Consider the following 22,243-nt stretch of genomic DNA (forward strand, 5'->3'; position numbering starts at 1 on the left):
TGATGAAAGGCCTTACTGGATTTATTTTCACTCTCGTGAAGGTTTGGGAGGAGTGTTTATTGGATGGATCCATAGTCTGTATAATTCCTCATGTTCCTCTGTTAAAATAATACCCCTAATCCTCATTCCTTAACTAAGAAATGATGCTTAGTGGAGTTCCCACCTCTGCATTACTCCTTAAATCCTTCCTTTTTGGTGTCTCATCCAGCAAATATTGCTCTTCACGCCTCCTGATGAGGTTTCTGCCCTGGACCAGGTTACAGCAACCACCAAGCCCTGCCCTGGAGGATGGTGAACCATGGGGGTGTCCCAGAGACCCTCACAGCATTACACACACAGCGGGTCTAGGAATGGGCCACCACAGATAACTGGGATATTTCTCCTTCTCTTCAGCTTGAAGGAGAGTTTGGCATCCCACTGGTGCTGATCCCTGCAGGGACTTTCGGTAAGATCTAGGGGGAAGAAGAAAAAATGGTTCATAGAGCAATGGCAGGGATCCATGCACCCCATTGTGGCTATACATGGCAGAAGAGGTTTTCCTTTTGTGCAATCAGTGGCCGTGAACCTGCATTACTTTATTGTTATTATTATTATTATTATTATACATGTGCAGAGACCTTGATTCGGGGGGAATTTTGAATGCTTGTATATCCTGTTTTCATCATGCATACGCATATAAGCATATATATGGGGAGAGGGAGAGAAAACAGTGCCAAAACAGCGTCAGTGCGCATGGTCATGTGTGACTGTGTCAGCAGCAGCACAGTCAGAGCTGTTTTGTTCATGACGTTCTCTACCCATCTGCACACACATGGGTAAATAAATTGCTACACATGGCAAGTCCACTGAACTCCCACAAGGCTTTATGATTCTGCACTGACCCACCAGAATTCAACATGGATTATCTTGGAAGTAAAGAAAAAAAAAGAAAAAGGAATTTAGAGGCTGTTACTTATTCTGTCTCAGCTTTATTTTAATGTCAGTGAAGATGCAAGTACAATGGAGTATAACATTGCACTTTCCAAATGGAGACATAGTTTGAAAACCTGGGGTAAGCTATCGTTTCTGCTGAAGTCAATGTACAATCCTTAGTGGCAGATCTTAGTGGGATCCCGCCCTTTAATATGCTTTAATGTGAAACTGAGTGCTGTTCTGAATACCAAAGATGATCTATTGAAAAGCAATGCCAGGACATGTCATATCTAGTCACTAAGATTACCTTGGACTTATTATCACTATTTCTGCTAGCTGAATTTTAAAGATTAATAATAGATGGCCATTCACATTAAGGAGACCTGTTAAAGGCAATCATGTTCTTCATATGTTGTGCTGCTATTTAAAGAAAACTCTGTTGAGACTCTTTATATTCATTACCTAAAAAGACAAATGAATAAAGGCAGTAGGGAGGAGGATGTCTACTCTAAACTATCAAATAATACCCCCCACCCTGATGTCTACTTAAGCACAGGCAAAAATTATTACTAATGCTTTTTCTCTCTTCTTTTCTAATCTGTTCCCAGATATTAAGATTTCTAAATCAAGCCAGAGCCAGTCTTTCACCAAGGGAAAATCATATTCAAAAGACAAACAAACAAACAAACACAGATATTTTACTGACAAAAACTATTGTTTTGTGTGTGCATGATGATCCTGTGACTTCTTAAAACAACTATCAGAAGAGCAGAAATAGTAATGGATGTCATCGTGAAAGGCTGAAATGATGACGGTGTATTTGCCTGCACACTTCCAGAGTTGGTTTAGGCTGGGAAAACAGTTGCTTGCAAAGTTGTCATCATTTCCTCTTGTGTTGTTCAGAATAGACTTACAGATGTGGTGAGCTGTCACTGTCAAGAGGAACTGCCAGTTTGCAGCAGTACAGCCTTTATTTTCTAGTGAACATGTGAATACAGAGGGAATTGTCCTGGCTGTCTTGGAAGAGAGCTTTCAGCAGAAATATTCTCACTTCTTCATTAAAATGTACTATACAGTTAAAGATTAAGATCTAATCTTTCATTTCTAGTTGCTTTTGTTTTGTCAAGGATATCTCAATTTATCAGTTATCTGATTTTTAAAAATACAAATACTGTAGCAAAACCACGATCCAAGGCCACGGGACATGCTTATTTCACCCCCCTAAGGACACCCACTATTTTGAAACTATGCGTGTTGAGAAGGAAAAACACCCACGTAACGTGAATCTGAGATTAAGTCATATGGAAAACTGACCCTCTGGATGAGCAGCAATCTTCCTGTGGCATTTAATGGGCTTTGGATTGGGTGCGTGAGACTGCAAAGCGAGTAGAAGTGGTTTTTCAACCCTTCTTTTCAGCTGTGGATGAGCAGCAGTGGGAGCCCGGTAGTGTGCCCAGTAGGCAGTGCAATGGCTGAGCTTGTTCTTCTTGCACAGCTTTTGTGCATCACTGACCACTCCATTGTCCCAAGCACATGCCCTGCAGCAAAACCATGATCCAAGGCCACAGGACACGCTCATTTCACCCCCATAGCTCTGTCCCCAGTGTCAGTGGCCAAAACCAGACCAACTTTTTGTCGTCTCTCATCTTTTATTACTTTTGCAACCACCAATAAGTAATTTAGGTTGCCGTTGGTATTGGCAGCACTGTTTTATTTGTATTCCTTTCTTCTGCTCTTTTGCGTTTTGTTTTTCTGAAGTGTACGGGTTTTTTCCTAACGTGACGTCTCTGTGCAAACATATGCATCTGAGGAAGGCAAAAGAGATTTATTGCATTTTGGCTAATACAGAGGAAAGGGGAAATTGCCTACATAATGGAGCAGGAGATTCAGCTTTAACTATGTCATTTCTCTCTTGTCTCCACAGTACCGAGTACACAAATATGAAATACACAATCTACCTCCTCCTTCAAAGATATCAGCGTACAATTAAACCCCACAAAGCTTGACAACCTGTTGTCAAGTTGTTTAAGCAGTTGTTTCAGAATCTGACAGACAAACTTATAAACAAAACGTAGAGCACCAGATTGTGGGATGAGGCAGCATCATCACGTGGCTTCCTCAGTTATCTCAAAATTTGGAAAACAAAAAAAAAAAAGTAGAGGAATGCTTTTTCTTTTTTCCTTGAATAAATAACAGTTTAATTACATTATAGAAATAAAATATGATATGGTAGTAATACACTGGAAATCTTACAGAAATACTATTCTGCTACTGGTAGGTAAATGGAAAAAGCTACTTTTCATGACAATCTGAACAGTACTTGTGTACAAACTATTATACAGGTTGCTAATGAAAAATATTGCAGCAGTTGCAAGGATGTTACCAGCTCAAACAAACATCTAATGATACAATATTCTTCTAAGAGGAAGTAATAATGTTAGATTTACAGACAATAAAGAGTTATGTTCTCCACTTTGAAACACTGGAAATAAAAAGCTCAGGTAACCCAATTTCTTTACCTTATAGTATCACGAGGATTTTTTTTTCCTTTCACCATCAAACAGCATCCCAAGAGACCCTGTAAACAGTTTATTCAAAGGTAGTATTTGAGATGTCACAGCAACTTCAACAACTGTCCTAGTCTACAATTACAGACTTTTTAGGCCACTGCTTGTACAGATGACTTTTTCTTTTTTTTTTTTTCCCCACTTATTTACATACATTCAGCCCAGTAACAGCAGGTAAAATGCGCTGTCTGTCTCACAATAGACACACAAAAATTTTCATCCAAAGGCCAGTGCAAGAAAAACGTGGATAGTGATTGCACAGCATCGAGGAAATTATATTATACAAATATACAATCAAGACTGTTGAGAAATCTAACTCTGCACGCAACACGACACGGATGGTCTTCGTCTAGCTACACGACACGTGGAGTGGGCAGGGACACGTAACGGCGACTATCGCTGGTCGGATGGTGACGGTGTGGGTGGCTGGGGAACACAGGGTGGCTGTGCTATCACCAGGTGAAGGCAGGCAGCTGCACACGGGGAATACCTAGAGCTGAAGGTGGAGCACAGCTTATCTGGGGACGGCAGCGGATTTTCCTAATGAAGCAGTCATCCTACTCCATTTGCAACTTGTAGGGGAATGGTTGCCACCCCTTGAATAAATGGTTCGAAGTGAACCGACACAGTTCCCAGAGCTTTAGAAAAACTCATTATGCAAATGAAGATACTGATGATAGACGGTAATGTTTCACAGGATGCTATTTCTTATTATATCAATAAGCACCAAGTTAAGTGCCAAGACAGCCCCATTGTCCCATGATTTATCACGTAAAATTTAGAACTTGAATGCACAATGAAAAGTCCACAAAGTTTGCATTTAATTCACAAGAAGACGGTTTAAAAAATGGCTCTTAGAATACCTTTACATTTGAAACGGGCTTCCCGCCTCCCCTCCAAGAGGATTGCTTTAGGATGGACTACATCTAGATAGGAGAAGGATTAGCCTTGGCCCCTTGGGGAGCGGGGTGCCCCGTCCCACCACCTAGGTTAGCTGCAGGGAGGGAGGCAGAGGAGGAGAATACCCTTGCATCTTCTGCTGCCCAGATCTTCAGAAGGTGCCACCCCACACAAGGTCTTCGTGCCCTGAACTCACAGCCTCTTAAGCCACTGAAGAGCCACCAGCTGAACTCAGCTTGGATGTTTGTGCTACCAGCTGCTCTGACCTGTGCTACCGTATCCAAAACGCCACGGGGACATCCTGGTGGCCAGCAACCCCAGGACCACCACCCTGCTCTCTTTCGCTATGTAATCCCACTGCAGGATGGCACGGATCTGGCTCTGCTGACCCGCTGCCACTGAGGGAGCCAACCTCAGGCACGTGTCAGGCAGCTAGCTGGCTAAGCCTCCTTCGCAGCTATTCTGGCAGAACTCAGCTGAAGAAGGGTGAGGAAACGGTCCAGAAAAGCAAGGCAGCAGAGAACAGGACCCAGTACCCTTGATGTTACAGAACATCCGTGACTCAAAGACAATCTAGCAACGTGCACCTTGTGTAAGTCCCAGGTTGCAAGAACAATCCCACCGTGGAGCACAGTCACCATTTTCATCAGCAACTTCTTCCTTTAAGATCACGGTGTCGAAACTCGTCATCTGTATCCTGGTTTCACAGTGAGGCTCACCTTGCTTCAAGCAATTGGATTTGAGTACTGAAGGATGTGAACGATCCCTTATTCCTGGCATTCTCTGTTTTCAGGAACACCCTCAACAGCCACTGCGGTGGTCGGGGCTGGCTCACGCCATGCTCTGCCTCCTGCTTCACCTTATTCTCAAACACAACTGGAAGGCTGCTTTCTCTAGCACATGGATACACCCCTCAGCGCGGATCTGTATGTTCGCGACACGGTACTTTCATCGGTAATCAGTTGGAAGAACTCAATTTTAGAAACAGAATTTGTGTGCAAAGCGTGCAACAAGAAATACAGCTTACATTTGGTCATAGTGTCCTATCTTAGTTATGCTACCATGACTCACACTTAGTATACTTACACACACGCATACATACACACACATACACACACATAGATATTTATTTATATACACGCTCACACGATAAGAAAATGCCTAAACCTGACAGTATTTCCTCCTCTTTTAGTGAAGGCTGGAGTTTGGCATCTCAGGCTCTGGATCTGCTTAAACCCCTGGGATACAGGAATGCAACACACTTCAAGTATACATCGACGGCACAGTGATAACATCACACATGGAGTCAGACACATGCTGTCTTCAGTGGTCCAGCACCAGCATGCGACTCAAGGAGCCAAAATCCAGGACCTTCGCTCTCAGTGTTCGTATTCACACAACGCCCATGGGAAGGGCGATAGTCTGTACAACTGTAAACGTCCTTCTGTATAAACGCAGTGGTATTTAAAAGTCTGAACCAGTGCATTCCTCTCTTATATTCCTCCTCTATTCCTTTGTTGCTGTTATTCTCATATGCATGTGAAAGTAAAAGGTAGTGGGAAAATAATTTTAGTAGAAGAACACAAAGCCTCTCCTCTAAGTCCACAGAAGACCACTAAAAGTGTAAAATTTCCAAAATAGCTCATAGGAATTCTTCAAATACAGTAAGTGTTTTCAATGGGGTTTACATATCACGTTTCACATTATTTCCACGTAAATCTACCTTATCACTTTGTTTAATCGGACAAATATCAATAACACATAATAAAACAGCATACAATTCACGGGACAACACATTTTTACAAAACCTCTAAAACTCAGCACTGCCGCTTTTGGAAAAAATCAAAAACTCCTATTACTTACAGACATGAAATACATTTCACATTGAAATGAACAGCATGATTACAAGGCTTTTTCTTATTTGATGGTATCGTTTTAGGATGCATTAGTTTTCAATTAGGTTTCGCAATTTTTCTTCACACACCCTTAAGGAACTTTTGCTAGCTTGATATTTTTCTCTGTGCTCTTTCAGGAAACTCACTATTATTCAGTAAACCCTTTTTGAGAAAAACAAAAACAACTTTTGAAAATTTAGCTCAAATCCCTAATTGTAAAACTCGAAGAACTGGCTGATGGTAATGCTCTTAACACAACCATTGCTTAGCTTACAATGACAAACCAAAAAAAAATATTACAGGAGGGTACAAACACATTAAGCCATGGGTTTGGTTTTCTCTGTTGTTGATTTTTTTTTTAAACTAACTCCTTTTCTCACAATGCTGAGAAGTCTCTGGCTTACAACGCTTCAGCAGTCGTGTCTGTGGAGACAGACATGGTCACTTTGGCAATCTTAACTGTGCTCTTAATGCAGCTCTCGGCGGCCCTGTGCACGTTCCCCGTGTTGTTGGCGTGTTTGTGCTGGCAGTCAGACTCCATGCTGTTATCCAGAGGCTGTGCAGTCCCTTCGCAGGTGGGGAACATGCTGCGGAAGGCATGTCGTAAGTCCTTGCTCCTCAGAGCGTAGATGATGGGATTCACTGTCGAATTCAGCAGACAGAGCATGCTACAGAAGGCAAAGACAGTCTTGATGAGCTTGTTCATTTTCCCAAAGACATCGTACACCATTATGGCGAGGAGAGGGCCCCAGCATATGATTAAAACGACTAGAATAAGGACCAAGGTTTTGGCTAACCTGATGTCCATACGAGTTTGATCAGGCCTAGTGATCTGTACTTTACCATCCTCCGTAGTCTGAATGATTATGCTTTTCTGCGTGCCACGCTGAATCATGCGAACAGCGTGGCTGTGCGCCTTCCACAGTATGTACATGTAGGCATAGACAATGAACAGCAAGAGGACGCTGGTGACCCCGATCCAGAACATCAGGTACGTCTCGTCGATGAGAGGGAATATGTCTGAACACACGGAGTTGAGCTTTTTGCAGTTCCAGCCGAGCAGGGGAAGAACGGCTATTACGATGGCGATGGTCCACATCACACAAAACGCTACGACAGCCTTTGGTCGGGTAACAATCCTTTTGTAAGCGAGCGGCCTGTGTATAGAGATGTACCGGTCTATTGCCGTGAGGAAAAGGCTACCTACGGAGGCGGTGAAGGAGGCTGTAACTCCACCCAGTTTGAACAAGAAGACGTTCGGGCTGTCCTTCCGGTGGAAAACATGGAAATCAACAAAACTGTAGACAAAAATCACGCTGCCCAGGAGGTCGGCCACAGCCAGGCTGCCGATGAAGTGGTAGGAGGGCCTACACCGGAGGCTTCGGGAGTGGAGGATGACACACAGGACCAGGAGGTTCTCGAGGACCGTGAAGGTGCCCAGGGTGAGCGACAGAACGGCGATGGCCAGCTGCTGGCTGGGGTTCAGGATCATAAAGCACTCCATATCCATGAAGTTCTCCCCACACTGTATGTTCTCCTCATTATCCTTAAACGTGGACAAGGACTTGTTGTAAAACTCTGTGATATTGATCTGGTCTGAGGGAATAATGCTCAGCAGGGGATCATCTCCCGCAGTCATTTTTTCTTGGAAAGGATCACCCCTGAAGGAGGAGAGGGGGAACTTCTGGGGGTAGTATCCCAGCTTGGATGCCATGTCGCCTTTCATGTCTTCGTACTGGATATCGTTGGAGCCCACGTAAAGGAGATCTGTCGTAATTGTTCGGAAAGTTGTATCTGCGAGGCCATCTAGGATTGACTTCATAACCCCAGTCTTGCTGGTTTCGAAGAGACTTGGAGGAGGGAAAAACACATCTGAGGAAGTCCTAGAAGGGGAAAAGATCAAACTTTATTAAGATAAACAGGGAGACAAACTCCACAAACAACTTAGTTGAACTGTGACAAACAAAATCAACCTTTCTCTTGTATTCACTGCAGGTCTAGCCTTTGCCACCTGCTGAAGTAAGAATGAGTCGCGGACTCTGAAAGAAATCACCTGGATTTCACTAAAACTGAATTACCTTACCAGTGGAGCAAAAAAATTGGAGGTGCAGAGAACTGAGTATTCCACAGAAAAGTAATTTTCATTTCTCATCAAAACGTTCCAAGCCGCTCCACCATAATGATATTTTTCTCTAGATCTGAACTTAGCTTCTGATTGCAAAAAAACCAAGGCAATTGGGATGCCTGGACTACAGGAGGGAGGGGAGTATTTACCCAGTTCCCTCCACAATTTCAGGAAAAATGAAGAGAGCTGCTAAATCAGTGTGTGCAGCAGTGATCCATTCGGTTTGGGTCAGAAGCCTCAATCAGGAGAGTTGACACTTGCGTAGAAAAACAAGGTGCAGAGTTTGGGTCAGGGTGCAGCTCTAGCCAATACTACAGGCAAGAGGGACCAGAAGCCACTGCTCCCATGAGAAACATTGAAAGGTAGCTCTTCCCACTGGAGACTTTCCATTTAATTCAATTTCTGGGGGGACATTTGGTCCCCCCAGAAACTGGGAACCCAGCAGAAGGTGCCCAGGTAGCCACTGGTCTCTGAGTCCTGTCATGCCCAGCCTGTGCTCATGGGTGGTGATTTGTCAGGATGTAATTCCTGGTCAGGGTACCCCTGGGAGAGCGCGCTCATCGGTGTCTGAGCATCACACAGGCATCAACATGTAAGGCAGGTCTTACAGCTCTTTTTATGCTGTGCTCCTTTATTTAACTTTGCCCATGTAACACTCCTTGAATATGCATTGAACATCTGCTTTAGGGTCCCCTTCTATTGCCAGAGTGGCAGTGAGCGGCCTGAATGCAAAGAGCTGGAATCACTGGTTCGGTGTGCTACAGCTATTCTGTATCTGCTATGGGATATCTAGATGACTGTGTCAGCAGCAGTAACAAAAGCTATCTTTTTCATGCTTTTAGAATGGAGGAAATTGCCTGAGACACCCAGGAAATCCCCGATGCCATATACAGGCTTGTGCTGGCCTGATCTCTGCGCTTTACACACCTGACAATAAATGGCCTGAAAGGCCACCAGAGGTTAGCTGCCAAAATCCAGAGAACTGCAACTCTGAAAGAGGAGACTCGCACCCTAAGTACCACAGCTTTTCCATAAAAAACTGAAAGAAAGAGGAAAAGGATTCCTCTCTACAACAATACTGATATTAAAAAGTGAAGAAGCCATGATCACCTCCAAAAGAAGCTGAGATTCTGGTGAGATTTATATTTATACTGTGCCTTCTCTGGGCATCTAGACACCTGAGACTTCATCCATAGCTCATTAATACAACATTTTCCATTTCATCCAGCAGGCCTGGACATTGAGCATTAAAGGAAGCATATGACCCCCACCCTCCAGAATACACTGCCATGTTGGTGCTGAAGATGAGGAGGACTACAGAAAAGCCAGGATGCACAGGACAGTCAAATACGTAACACGGATACTCGCTGTGTCAGCTTTTGCAGACGCCGCTGCTCAGCAAGTAAAAAAAGAATTATTAGACAACCTTAAAATACGTTAAGGAATTAAATTTTGAGGGTTTGATTAGTGAGGGAGGGAAATGTCACTGAAGGGCACATTAAAAAAGAACTGCAATAATCTAATTGCAGGCAAGGTACTTTTCTTCCAGAAGGTGCCTTACAGCTGTTCCTGGTAGATTTTGCAGATTTTACGTGTTGTAAAAATGACCCTGCTGACAAGTCTGCTTTTGGTGAAATCTGGCAACTTTAAACTCAGGGTTACAACACCAGTTTAAAACCAGAGATGAATAAATTGTTATTGAAAAAATAGTTTTATAAAGATGTGAAGATGGCTGTGGTACTCAGTTACTCCAGTTTATTTCTGTCAGAAGAAAGACAACCATTTTAACGATTAAAGCCACAGCCCCATGTTGAGAAGATTATGTTTGAGTACAGCTTCAAAAATTGTATGTGACTGAGCACTTCTGCCAGACAGACAAACAAATTGTTATGAGGTAGCTAGTCCCCGCTGGAGTCACGTTAAGTATATACATCCTCATAATAAGGTGCCAGCCGTGCTACAACCCCTACCTTTGTTTGAAATACAAATGAAAGAACACGAATTCCCGTGTGCTCTTTTAAAGGTGTCAGTGAGTTATGTGACAATATCGCTATGCATGCATATGCTATGCTAACAACGTGGTTAATGGGATCAGGAGAGGCAAGCCTTACTCTGAATTTCAATGACTTTTTTTCCTCTGTATTTTTACTTTGAGATTATTACAGTAATTTCCACCTTATTGTCTCTGTAAAGAGTTTTCTTTGAGAGTACTTGGGAGTTCATTAGTGGTGTAGTTTAGGCTTTGGGGGATGCAGCTGACATTAATTTTGTTTTTGTTTGCTGCTGGGAAAATCATAATTGGAAATTTCTAGCAGTATGTGTGCGTGCACCTATTCAAGTAGCAGTTGATTTTTATTAAAGTTGCAGTAAAACAGCCATTCCCGTGATCTGGAATTGTACTTTACTGGAATTTGCTTTATTTTATTTTTATTTTTATTTATATTTTATTTATATTTATTTTATTTTATTTGCTTTATTTTAATTTAGATATAGCTTGTCCCAGTGTAAACTACAACACTGAAATGCAGTGAAGCAATCACTGAGGTTTTTCACGGCCACGTAGTGAAAACAAGACCGGGCTTTTGGCACTGGGTGTCCAGTTCACAGTCTGAGGCGCTGCACAGTTTAGCATCGACCGAAAAGCTGATCTTTTTGTTTGGTGAGGTGGAAGCATCAGCATCACACGAGTTTTGGCTCTGAGCTCTTCTGTCCCCGTGTGCAGCCAGACACCTGTGGCAGGCACTGCTCTTCCCACGTGGCTTCCATCCAACACAATCCAACACTGCCCGAGACCCACTAACATCCCTCCTGGGAGCCTCTGCGGATTCTTACAGCCTCCCTGGCAGACAAGGGTCCTCTGCATCGATCCCTCCTCCTCTCTGGATGAAGGCTGCAGGTGAGGGCTCCGTTCCCCAGCCAAGGTCCCTCGATACCAGCAGCTGGAGAGGACGAGCCCTCCTGCCTGGCGCGCTCCTCAACACAGGATTTGAGACTCCCGAGCTCACAGCTTGCTCCCTTCCTTAAATGAGCTCTACAACTTTGCTCATTTTAAAATGGCTTTAAAAAGAACAGAAATATTGATTAGAGATGAGTAAGAGCCTGCGCTGATGCCGGCACTCAACATTTTCAGTGTATTTATGTGAGCGCATGCAGCAACTCGCAGTAAGCAATGAATTTTGACGACGGATAAGGATTAAAAAAAAAATACATAAAAAAATCGAGTGTCTTTTTTTTCCCAAAGGATAAAAACAGCAAGCCCATAGCTGCACACCATTTTAGACTGTGCCACTTCTCCCATTAGCCTGCCGCTGTCGGCTGGCACTGCCAGACTAGCTGTGCAAAGGGACTGCCACTAGATGGAGTGGCTCTTACAAGCACGCTGGTTAGCGTCTTCAGAGACCTGGATTTAACTTCATCTAGCCTATTCCAGCCTGCCTTACCGGGGTCCAAACACACGAGGTGTAAAACATCAGCTGAGTGTTGAAGACACTCCCAAGTTGGTAAGTCTTCACCCTCAAAGTGAAAGAACTGGTGAAGGCAGGGGCACATCTTTCTGCTGCCCTCTGCTGTGTGGTTATACACAGCCTAACAAGAAGCTGGGGTGCTATCAGAATATCAAGACCCCTTAGATAAAATCTAAATGAGGTAATATGCAAAAGCCTGGGAACCCACCTCAGACAACAGGGAGAATTACGCTTTCCCTGGACTTCTAGCTGGTCCACAGCACCAGTTCACATGAGGAACAAGAAGGTGACTCCTTAAAATGCTTCTCCTGCTGTTCTGGGGGAGAGGGAGAGCTGGAAAGTTTTTATAGTCATTTAAAAAAGGACAGAATTTATTATAATTTTCAAAACAGGCTGAATGATAGAGCAATTTTAATAGCCTGGATAGAAACACATTTGATGTTCTTCCTCAGAAAGTAATTATCAGCAATACAATGATGCTACTGATAACTGCAGAAAATGTTGATGTGGAAAGAAATCAAAACAAGGGAAATCCACAATCAAACCTTCCCAGTTTCTATTTTAAAATATTTTGATCTCCATGTTTATACATTTCTTCTATGATATCTACAGCTAATTAAGAACAGGCTAAAGGACAAGTAGGTATAATTGAAACATAGTTTTGATTGCACAAAGATACATAAATTCATTCTTCTTGCTCACATATTATAAAGCTTGTAAGTCCTTCAGAGGTCTTTTATCTGCTAATATGTCTGCATAGCACCCAGTACACTCAGACTCCAGCCAAATGAGGTCCACAAATTCTGCCACATGAGAAATAGAATAATTTATACTCATATGGAGTCAGCTGAAAACATGTGAGAGAAATGGGAGCCACTATAGTAACTGTTGGCCTCCAGGAATCAGAACTGTCCTATAAAATGAAAATTTATATGGTTAATAATTACCTTAACCCATATAAGGAGGAACAATACTGCTTCGAGGACAGAGCAAGGTTTCTACGCCTCAGAGAAAGAAATACAGAGCCTGAGAAATGGCACTCTAAGACTCAATAACACCAAGCAAGAAAAAAAAAATGTTGAGGGGAACATGAAAGCCATGTTATCCCTTTCCTATTTACTGTTTTACCACGCCAACACTGCGTAACTCCTAGGCTATGAATGGCAAATACACTGTCACTCCTGATTCAGGAAAACTTGCATTCACTTCAGCGGGGATTTTCTCTGAGAGAAGGACAGAGCACTGAAGCTAGGACAGGAGCAAATTAGGGATGATATCTTCTTACAGCAAGGCTCTGCCAGCTATGGGGTAAGCTACTGCATGCAAGTACTGAACCAAATTTGGTTCTTATGCAACATGCTGATTGGTATCTCTCTCAAGTCAAATATGAATTAGCCAGAAGCCACAGCTACCTGGTTACTTATGCTAATTAATATACCATTTGCACACTAACGGGATGGGAGCTGGCTTGTTCTAATTTGGGGGGGACAAACTGTCCCTAAATGACAGTCCCCAGCAGCTGACAGTCTGAATGACAAACGCCAAACAATTGGGGGGCGTAGGGGGAGTTATCTGGTGACTGACAACATTTCTCAAAGAAATGACGTTACTTCCTCCCTCCCAAGTTCTGTCGGTGAGGTGTGTGTGCACCCGTTGTAGCACAGGCAGGGCCTGCGGGCACAGGGAAGGAGAGGCGGCGCCTCACTCCCCCACGGCCAGGTACCTCAGATCGGAGAGGCCGGAGTCCTGCAGAGGCGAGGTTGAAGTCCTGCTCCGTCTGGTGCAGAAGGGCCTGAACTTTGCTCTCCTGCACCCCAGGTGAGCGTGACGGCAACCTCTGCTCTGCCGTCACTCTCTGACCTGTTGGAATTGCTCCACGTCATACCACGAGTTAAACACCCAGAAATAAAGGCGCTGATGGATATTCCAGCAGGCCATGCAGGAGAGAAGCTTGGTTTGAAGCCCTCTCTTTCATCAAGCCAACCAAGGATTACAACTGGTGCCTCCCATATCCAGAGAAACACGTGAATCATGCAGCTGCAGAGGAAAGAGCGGGGGGACAACTGCCCCACCTGGCCATGAAAACCCTCCAAAGCTCCTGATTTTGCTCAAAACCCCCTTGTGTTGCTTGTGAAACACACACATTTCCTACACGGTTCTGGGCAAGACAAAGTCCTGACAGGGAACGCACAGCCACCCAGCCTGCCTGTCCTCTGGGAGAAAGGAGGGGACGCAGAGGTGGCTTTTTTATAACATAGTGCAAACATGGGATTTGGCAACCTTTCACAGTTTGTTATGTATCCTAATATCATTGAAAGACAGTTTTAAGAGGCAATGAAGAGGCTTGCTGAAGTATAACAAGCTCAGATGAAATGGAAACACTGGAGTGACCTGGTATTTGCTGAAAAACAGCTCCCGTATAGGGACCAACTTCCCAATAAAACAGAAAGAACATAATAAGAGTAGTTTGATACATATTCCTTAATGTACATTAAGGAAAACAGATGCGGACTCATTAAATTGGTCAGTTTTGAACTCTCAAACTTTTTTTTAGTAGAGGACTTATCTTGGATTTCAATATTCCAAAGAAGAGGATTTTTTTTCCCTGCACCTTTTCTGACCATTCTCTAATGCCAAGAGGTGCAGATGCTTACCACTGCTGGGCAGAATCGACATAAATGCTAAATGGAGAAAGAGAAGCCCAGCAAGGTGCAAAAGAGATGGGGACTGAACACTTGATTTCCTGGAAGAGACAGCAGCTTGGCACACAAGATGTATCTGTAGAGAGAGAAGTAACTGCAAAGAGCAGCACAGGACATGAAGGGCTCAGACTCCACTGGATGCTGAATGCTGGAGGTCCCCAGAAGAATCTGACATCTAGAGCATGAAGCTGTGGGAGAAACACATCTATTAGCAAAGAGTTAACCACTCCAAGAAAACAGCTTCCATATAACAGCCAGAGCAGAAGAAAAAAGGTCAAGAATTTGTAGTGGCAGAAAATATTAGTGAACTTTATTAAAAGAGTACAGATTAGAACCAGAAAGGCAGGAAAAACATTAGGCTCCAGGGAGAAATCTTAATAAACCACACAGTGCATGACTGCTCTCCTCCTTCCCCTCGCAAGAAACCGTGTCTGAAACAAGTTTTAATTGAAGTCTCTGCTAGATTGCAAAGAGATGATGAAAGGCAAAGTAATGGGGGTTAAGCAGTGTGAATGGGAGTGCAAAGAGAAGGGAAAGAAAACTGATGACCGAGACAGGGAATAGGATGTCTCCAAGTGAGATGGGTGCAAACCAGGGGAAGGTAAGAGAGGAAGACAAGTGGAAGGAGTCTCTGGTAGGCAGGGGATGCGGATTTTAGGGAAATAGAAGAATTGCCTTTGTGATTGGCTTGGGGAAAGCAGATTGGGTGAAGGAGAAAACTCACGAGAGAAAACCTCCCTGCTCTTCTGAGCTAGGAGGACTTCAGAGACGCCTCCACAAGCTGAGGGATGTAGCTAGTGGGACTTTCAGATCTCACCTGAAAGAAAGAATAGACCCACCGCTCTGCAGGCAACAGCTTGTTCTTTTGAAAGTCCATTTTTGATCTGTATTCAAAGGGTGAGAGAAGACGCACAGGGCCCCGCGAAGCCGTCCTGTGTAAGGTCACTGAGAAGGACAGCGCTGTACAGACTGACACATGGCGCTGAGCTGGGGACAGTCAGCGGAGACCAGCCGAGCCCGCCAGGCTCCGTAGGAAAATGAAGCAAGGGATACATACCTCAGAGTGAAAAGGGAGACAGGATGCTTGAACGTGGCCACCGGATGACCCACACGGTGGATAAACACACCGAGAAGGAAAAAGGAACGCAGGGCTCACAGATAATGGCCGAGAAGGTCAGCAGCACACTGCAAAGCAATGTTCCTTCTGCTCAGCCCTCGGGAGCCTACTTCTCCTGAAAATTGTTATTAGGTCACCACGTATGGGCAGTGCTCAGACGCTGGGACAGAAAGGCTTTTGGTGAACGTGATGTCCCCCACACCGTCAGCAGAGGACGGTAATATGCACTCCAATTAAAAGATGTAAAACATTTTTTTCATTTCTGGAGCTGTCTGGCCTTTCATAAAATTTAAATAAGCTCAGATAACTCTCTTCATATCTACATTCAGAATATAATGATATTCAAATATACTGCCTTCACACACACAAACAACTTGTGAAATTATTTGCCAGCATATTAAGCTACTACACCAGATTGCTTGGCAATGGTGCATGTCTTTGAAATATGCAGATGCTTTTCTTTTTTAAAAAAAGGAGAGAGGGAGAGAAAAGGAGAAGTGAGAAAGAATTACAGTAGAATCTGGTATCAAAGTAACCAGAACAACAAAACGCAGAGAAGACTCCAACCAATATTTCATGGTATCTGGAGAAATGGTTAAAAGATACTGAGGGATGAGCTATGAATTTTTGTGTGTGTGTATATATACATATACACACGTATAAACTTACAGATAGACATACACAAACACATACACATGCCTAGAGGAACAACTGTGCAAAGTCTCACAAACGCTGCAGTAGTGTTTGTCATGCAGAAACTCAAATTCCTGGTGCCAGAGGACAGACAGACAAGCTAGCAGTGTAGGTACAAAACATACAGGCAAGATAACTGCTGAGCATCATTTTGAATTCCCCCATACACAGCCTTCCTGGGGAAAAACAAGCATCTAAAATTAGCACATCTATCACTGAGATCCTGTAAAAATTATTTTGCTACAATATATACGTATGGGTATCTATATACACACACTCCAAACCTATTCCACACAATTTCCCAGGCACAGTCTGGAATCCAGCACTGCATTGTGCTCAACAGAGGCAGAACTGGGTAGAAATAATGACTTCTCAGAGCAACAAGCACATTTCACGTGTTCGCCAGAAAGGGAAGGTGGGAGCCCCAAAACCCCAAAGTACAAACTTTAAAAGCTTTCCTAAAATGCAGATATGAAAATTATCCCAGCGAGGGCTGAAATGGAATTTACAGTATTCCCTAATGAACTGCTGCTGCTCAGTACTTTGTAGTATGTGAGCACGCCTTCGCTAAGAAGAATACACAACTGCCATAAAAAGAGGTTAACACAGGTTGAGGTAAAATTCGATGCCATCTAGCCTTGATCTACACAAACAAGACAACATCTGAAAGGCACAAAGCAGCCAGTTTCACCAACAGTCCAGCTGAGGTATAATGAATGAAATCTTATTAACTAATACAGTAGTGAAGTATCTATTTTATCTGTAATCTGGATGTGGGCAGCTAGATGAAAAAAGAAGGATGTTCCCACTCGAGAGAGGCAGAACTGAGCTCGCTGTGTGCATAACCATAATGCCCCTGCATGAGGCACCAACGTCGTAACAAAACGTGGTCCACCCTTATGTTGCAAGCCAAATCATTTTTCATGGGTAACAATGGCACCTTCAGAAAAAAAAAAAAAAGTTCTTTCTAACGAGCAATTGATTTATAAGTCATTACGACCATTTCAAAAGGACAGGTCATTGCTGGTTTCAGTGATCACTAACAAAGCCACGCACTTTCACCAAGCCTGGGTTCTGGGGGGCATCCTTATCCCACCGGCAGCAATTAGCTGTGCGCTTTTTTGCAGCAGCGCAGCGTCAGGCTAGAAATGGAGACATAAAGAGCAATACTGAGAAGACAGGTTGTCACATTTTTAACTTTGCATTAATAACAAATGCTGTTGCTGTCTATTCTGGCACATTTGCAAGCTTGCTTTTAAGTACAAGGGGCTGGCATGCATCTCCACTATAGATAGGAAAACAAGAGCAGCCTTGTTATGATTAAAAGGGTCTATTTCCCTCTGCCTTCTGTCTTCTATGTCCATCTGCACAGCTGCTTTGAACTTGGCCAAATCCCAGTGTTAGGGTCGCCTGCAGTACATATTTTAAATCAGCAGCAGACTGTGCGAATTTGCTGCTACGGAGGAGAAAAATCTCCAAATTCTCGCTTAAATGGTTGATGAGTGGTTCTGTAGAACATTCATCATCGTAGATAGCCCAACCTATCTGGGAAATTGCAGCAAAAATGTATCTAAAACCATTTACTGTTTCACGAGGAAAATGAGATAAAGTCAATATAGACATCTGCAAAGAAATGAAGAGAAATCACTGTTGACAAAATGAATTCTGCTGATGCCTCCAGAGCCGACTGAACAGCTAGAGAGAGGTCACAAAGTTTGCACGTGAGAAGTGAAGGTAATTCCCCTTAAAAAGCACACAAGTAGAGAAACCGGGGGAGTGGGAGACAGTGCATGAGACAGACCTGAGGAACCAGGAGCGGCGATGTATTTGCAAAACGCTCAGGCAACACTAAGTACACGGGTTTGGGTTCTCCCCTGCCATTTAATCTCCTCACCTACTTTCATCCAACAGAAAGGAAAGCCACCCGAGCTCTCCCTCCCTAGCGCGTAACACTGTCAGCACCAAAATCTGAGCGGAATCACAGTTTGCAAGCACTGGGGGATGGCCACATTAAAGGATGGAAGTCAGAAATGACTGGGGGGGGGGAAAAAAAGTTATTCCATTTCTAAACTTTTGTTGCCCAATCAGAAACCTGTGAGCACAGAAACGGAAAGACAGACATGCCTTGGCTGAGATGTGCCATTCCTCCAGCAGAGCATGAAGGCTCTTAACAGTGTTCTTTATGCAACTGAGCTAACGTAATTCACCAAAGAACAACAGCCAGGATCAAAGCGCCCACCAGCCCACCCTCACAATCCTAGAACCTGCTTCCACTTTCCCCTAGAGTTTTGTAGGTATTTTTATTTAATTACTGTGGTTTCAGGTGTTACCGAACAGTTGATGAGATAAATTCAAAGCAAATAATCAATTTCTTTACCTCGCCAACTTTTTTTTTCTCCCCCCTCAGCAATAGATGCCTGCTGGCTCAGTCAAACGATTATTGCTTTTATCAGTTTTGTTTTAAAATGCTTTTATTCAAATGGCTTTGCCTCTCATTCCAAAGACCAATGGATAATAAAGCAAAGATGTATCCTGGTTGCTACAAAACTAATTTTAACCTCAAGCAAATCAGGAATTACACATTCATCCTCTGAAGTGTTTAAAGACATTATATTCATTTCTTTTGCAGTTGATTTAATAAACTCTAGTACAAATATTTATTATGCAGGCAGAGTCACACCTTTTTTTTTCTTTTTTAGAAGAAAAAACCTGTGCTAGCAGTTGATACTAGGTGTAATCTAAGGAAAATTAAGTACTCCCAGGGTATTTTTTTTTTCTATGTTGCACATTTTGGTATTAAATACTGTACTAAAGAGCACTCTGATCCTCCCCATGATCTCGATACATGTGAGCAGCAATGCCACCCCCAGCAGAGATTGCCATATTCCTTTAAGAAAAGGTGAACAATAACAATGAAAACAAGATGATATGTGCAAGGAAAAAAAAAAAGAAACATCACACACCTTTAACAGGTCAAAAAAGCCACACTAGGCTTCTTTTTTTTTTTTTTAAGAAAAACTTGCGGGTACTCCAGAAGGAGTATTTTGCTATCTGGCTCCATGGAGCACCTCTCCCTTTTCCTTCTTGAAGGGAGAAGACACACGCCAAAACTGTCAATGCGATCATTTACTGGCACACAGAAAGCACCGCTCACGATAATTTTAGAAAAAAAAAAAAAAAAAAAGAAAAACACAAAAAACTCCGGACTTCATCATCTGACACCATTTTCCCCCAACCGAACCGAAATCCCGGGCAGGAGCTGCCTGCCGCCGGGGGCTGGGTACCTACCTCATCCAGGGGTGCTCCCGGCGGAGCCCTGCAGCCGGCTTGGGAACAAAAAGATGCCCGGGGAGGAGAAACCCATCCGGTCACTCGGCACGGCGCCGCACCGCCCGAGGGCTTCACACGACGGACACCGCCTGAAGTTTACGGAGCTCCCCCCCCCCCCCCCCCCCTCCCAATTTCAGGCAGACCCCAGCCGGCCCCAAAACCCCGCGGGGACACCCTCCGGAGGGGCTGCCCCCCTCCCACCGAGCACCCCTGCGGAGTTTGGCGAGGGGGAAGCGCACGGGGACCGAGACGGCGCCGGGACGAGGGCAGCAAACCCCGGGTGTCCCGGGGGACCCGTCCCCGACCCCCGGCTCGCCAAAGCCGCTCGGGCTCCCTCCGGGCTGGCGGAGAAGGGGGCAGCGCGGTGTGGCCGCGGCCGCCCCGCCGTCGGGGCAGGCGGCGTCGCTCCCCCGGCGACAAACTTCGAGGGGCTCGGCCCCGCCGGGACCCCCCTTCCTCCTTCCCTCCCTCCCTCCGTCCCCGCAGCCCCCTCGCCCTCCTTACCCTCGGCACGGCACCGGCCGCGTGTCCCCCGCCTGCTCCGGCCGCGCCGACCCCCGGCAGGGAGCGGGGAGCGGGAGCGCCGCCCCGCCCGGGCACCCCGGCACTGGGGAGCGCCGAGGAGGCGGTGCCGGCGAGGGGAAGGAGGAGGTGGGAGACTTCTTCTCCCCCCTTGGCGCCTCCTCTCCGACCACCGCCGCCCTCGCTCCACGGGCGGCTGCCGCTCCTCCACCGCCGCCTCCCCCCCACCCCCCCCGCCGCGGGCCGCCCCCGGCCCTCCTCCGCCGCCTCCGCCCGCAGGCAGCGAGCGAGGCGGGCAGGCAGCGGGCTCGGGCTCGGGCTCCGGCACCCGTCGTCGCCGCCGCCGCCGCCTCGTCCCCCGTCACCCCCCGCAGCCTGCCGCCCCTCTCCGGTCCCATTTATGAAGCCCGGCTGCCATCACGTGTTAATGTGCCTTTTGTCCTGGCCCTGGCAGCGCCGGAGGCGCTCCGCACGCACGGGCAGCGCCGGGGGAAGCCAGGCGGCGGCGGCCAAACTTCGCCCCGGGGGTGGGCGGCGGGCGGCGGACCCTCGCCCTGCCCCGGCCGTGCCCCGTACCCCGCCGGGCGGCCGCCTTCCGCTCCCTTCTCTCCCCCCCCCCTCACCCCTCCCCTCCCCTCCCCTCCCCGAGGGGCTCTAAATTATTAATTATAATTAGCCTCGTCGTGCCGCGGGGCCTGCCGGCAGCCGACGTGCGAGGCAGCGCCGCCTGCGGCCCGCGGGGGCGGCCGGCGCCTCCCCGCCGGAGGGGAGGGAGGGAGAGACCCGGCAGGGAGCCGCCCGCCGCCCTCTCCGCCCCGCAGGGCTGTGGCGGTGCCGGCTGAGGGGCCGAGGCCTCGGGGCAGCCCCGGGGAGGGAGCCCGGCTTCCCGTGAGGGGCTGGAGAAGCTCCCGAGGGCTTAAGGGTGGGTTTGGGGCGGCACCGCAAGGGGCTTCGCCCTTCAGCGGTGTGCCTCAAGGCTTGGTGCATCTCTGCGGGGTGGCGCCCGCCCGTGAGGCACCAGAGTTTTGTCATCATTTATTTCACTCTTCCACGTTACCCCCGAGCCCGGCAGACGTGGCTGTGGTGTGCTTGTGCTGGTGCGACAGCCGTCATGGCGGCGGGCAGAAGTAGCGGGGAATCCCCCACCTCCCAGGGCTGAGGTGGCTCCGAAGGCGCAAGGACAGCAGGCTGGGGTTTATTCAAAAGATGGTTCTTAAAGAATGTAATATCCAGCTGGCTTTGCTCAGTGTGCTTCTCCCTCTGCAGTGTCATAAATATGTATTTGTCTTCACATGTATTAATACAGAAACATGATAAATATTTATCGTTTGACATAGTGTCTAAAGACATTAACTGGTCCATCTACCACATCCACCCGTGGCAGAGAAATATCCCGGATCCCTCATTCCTCAGAGGAGAAACCCGCAGGGAGCTACGCTCTTCACGAGCGACGATCAAAGACTTTGGGTGGCAGTGTTTTCGGCGGTGCCCAACCCGAGAGGTGTGAGCCATCTGATGGCGAGCCTTCCCCTCGAAGGTTTCTCCGGCTGGGCCCCCAGGGCCTGAGGCACTCAGCGTCTTAGGGATCTGGGGAACTGGGCTGGTGCATCTGTTGAGGATCCCAGCCCCGCTGCCTTGGTCTCGTCTTTCCTTGTGCTTGGTCCCATACCGATTCTGCTCAATTGTAATTACTGCCTACTTTTTTTTTTTTTTTCCCCCACCACTGGCTCTTCCTGATGATAATTGTTAAATTAACAAGAAAGGAAGTATTTTCAAGTGGCATTCCTGTGAGAAAATTGGAGAAGAAAAAAGGCTAACTCATCTGTGCCCAACTCAAGCTTCTGATATTAGTCAGTCTGTTTGGTAATTCAGAAGTGCTGGTGTGTAAAAAGAACTTTATTTAACACTGCAGTAAAATCAGAGCAGATTTCTCTCTGGCTTTACATTTCAGAAAGTACCGACTTCTCCTCAGAGGACTGAGAGTTTTCATTTGATTTTTTTTCTCTGAAAGGTTGG

The 22,243-nt window shown here is 45.9% G+C and overlaps 1 protein-coding gene across 8 annotated transcripts; it reads right to left on the reverse strand.

Annotated features, from left to right (window-relative positions):
- Nucleotides 1-1,864: 1,864 nt before the first annotated feature.
- Nucleotides 1,865-20,456, reverse strand: CNR1 (cannabinoid receptor 1). 8 transcript variants are annotated; one of them, XM_083828306.1, is made up of 3 exons: nt 20,210-20,349; nt 12,072-12,179; nt 1,865-8,157 (listed from the first exon to the last, which is right to left on the reverse strand). In XM_083828306.1, exon 3 carries the CDS (start codon nt 8,094-8,096, stop codon nt 6,675-6,677), a length of 1,422 nt encoding a protein of 473 aa, XP_083684432.1. In that variant the 5' UTR covers nt 8,097-8,157; nt 12,072-12,179; nt 20,210-20,349; the 3' UTR covers nt 1,865-6,674. The 8 variants fall into 8 exon arrangements, 5 of the variants coding, with proteins under 5 accessions (XP_083684432.1, XP_083684434.1, XP_083684433.1 ...); XM_083828308.1 differs by having other exon boundaries at nt 12,072-12,174; nt 20,210-20,344; XM_083828307.1 differs by having other exon boundaries at nt 12,072-12,196; nt 20,210-20,342.
- Between the last annotated feature and the right edge of the window lie 1,787 nt (nt 20,457-22,243).

Source organism: Anser anser (genome assembly GCF_964211835.1).
Source record: "Anser anser genome assembly, chromosome: 3".
Taxonomy (NCBI): Eukaryota; Metazoa; Chordata; class Aves; order Anseriformes; family Anatidae; genus Anser; species Anser anser.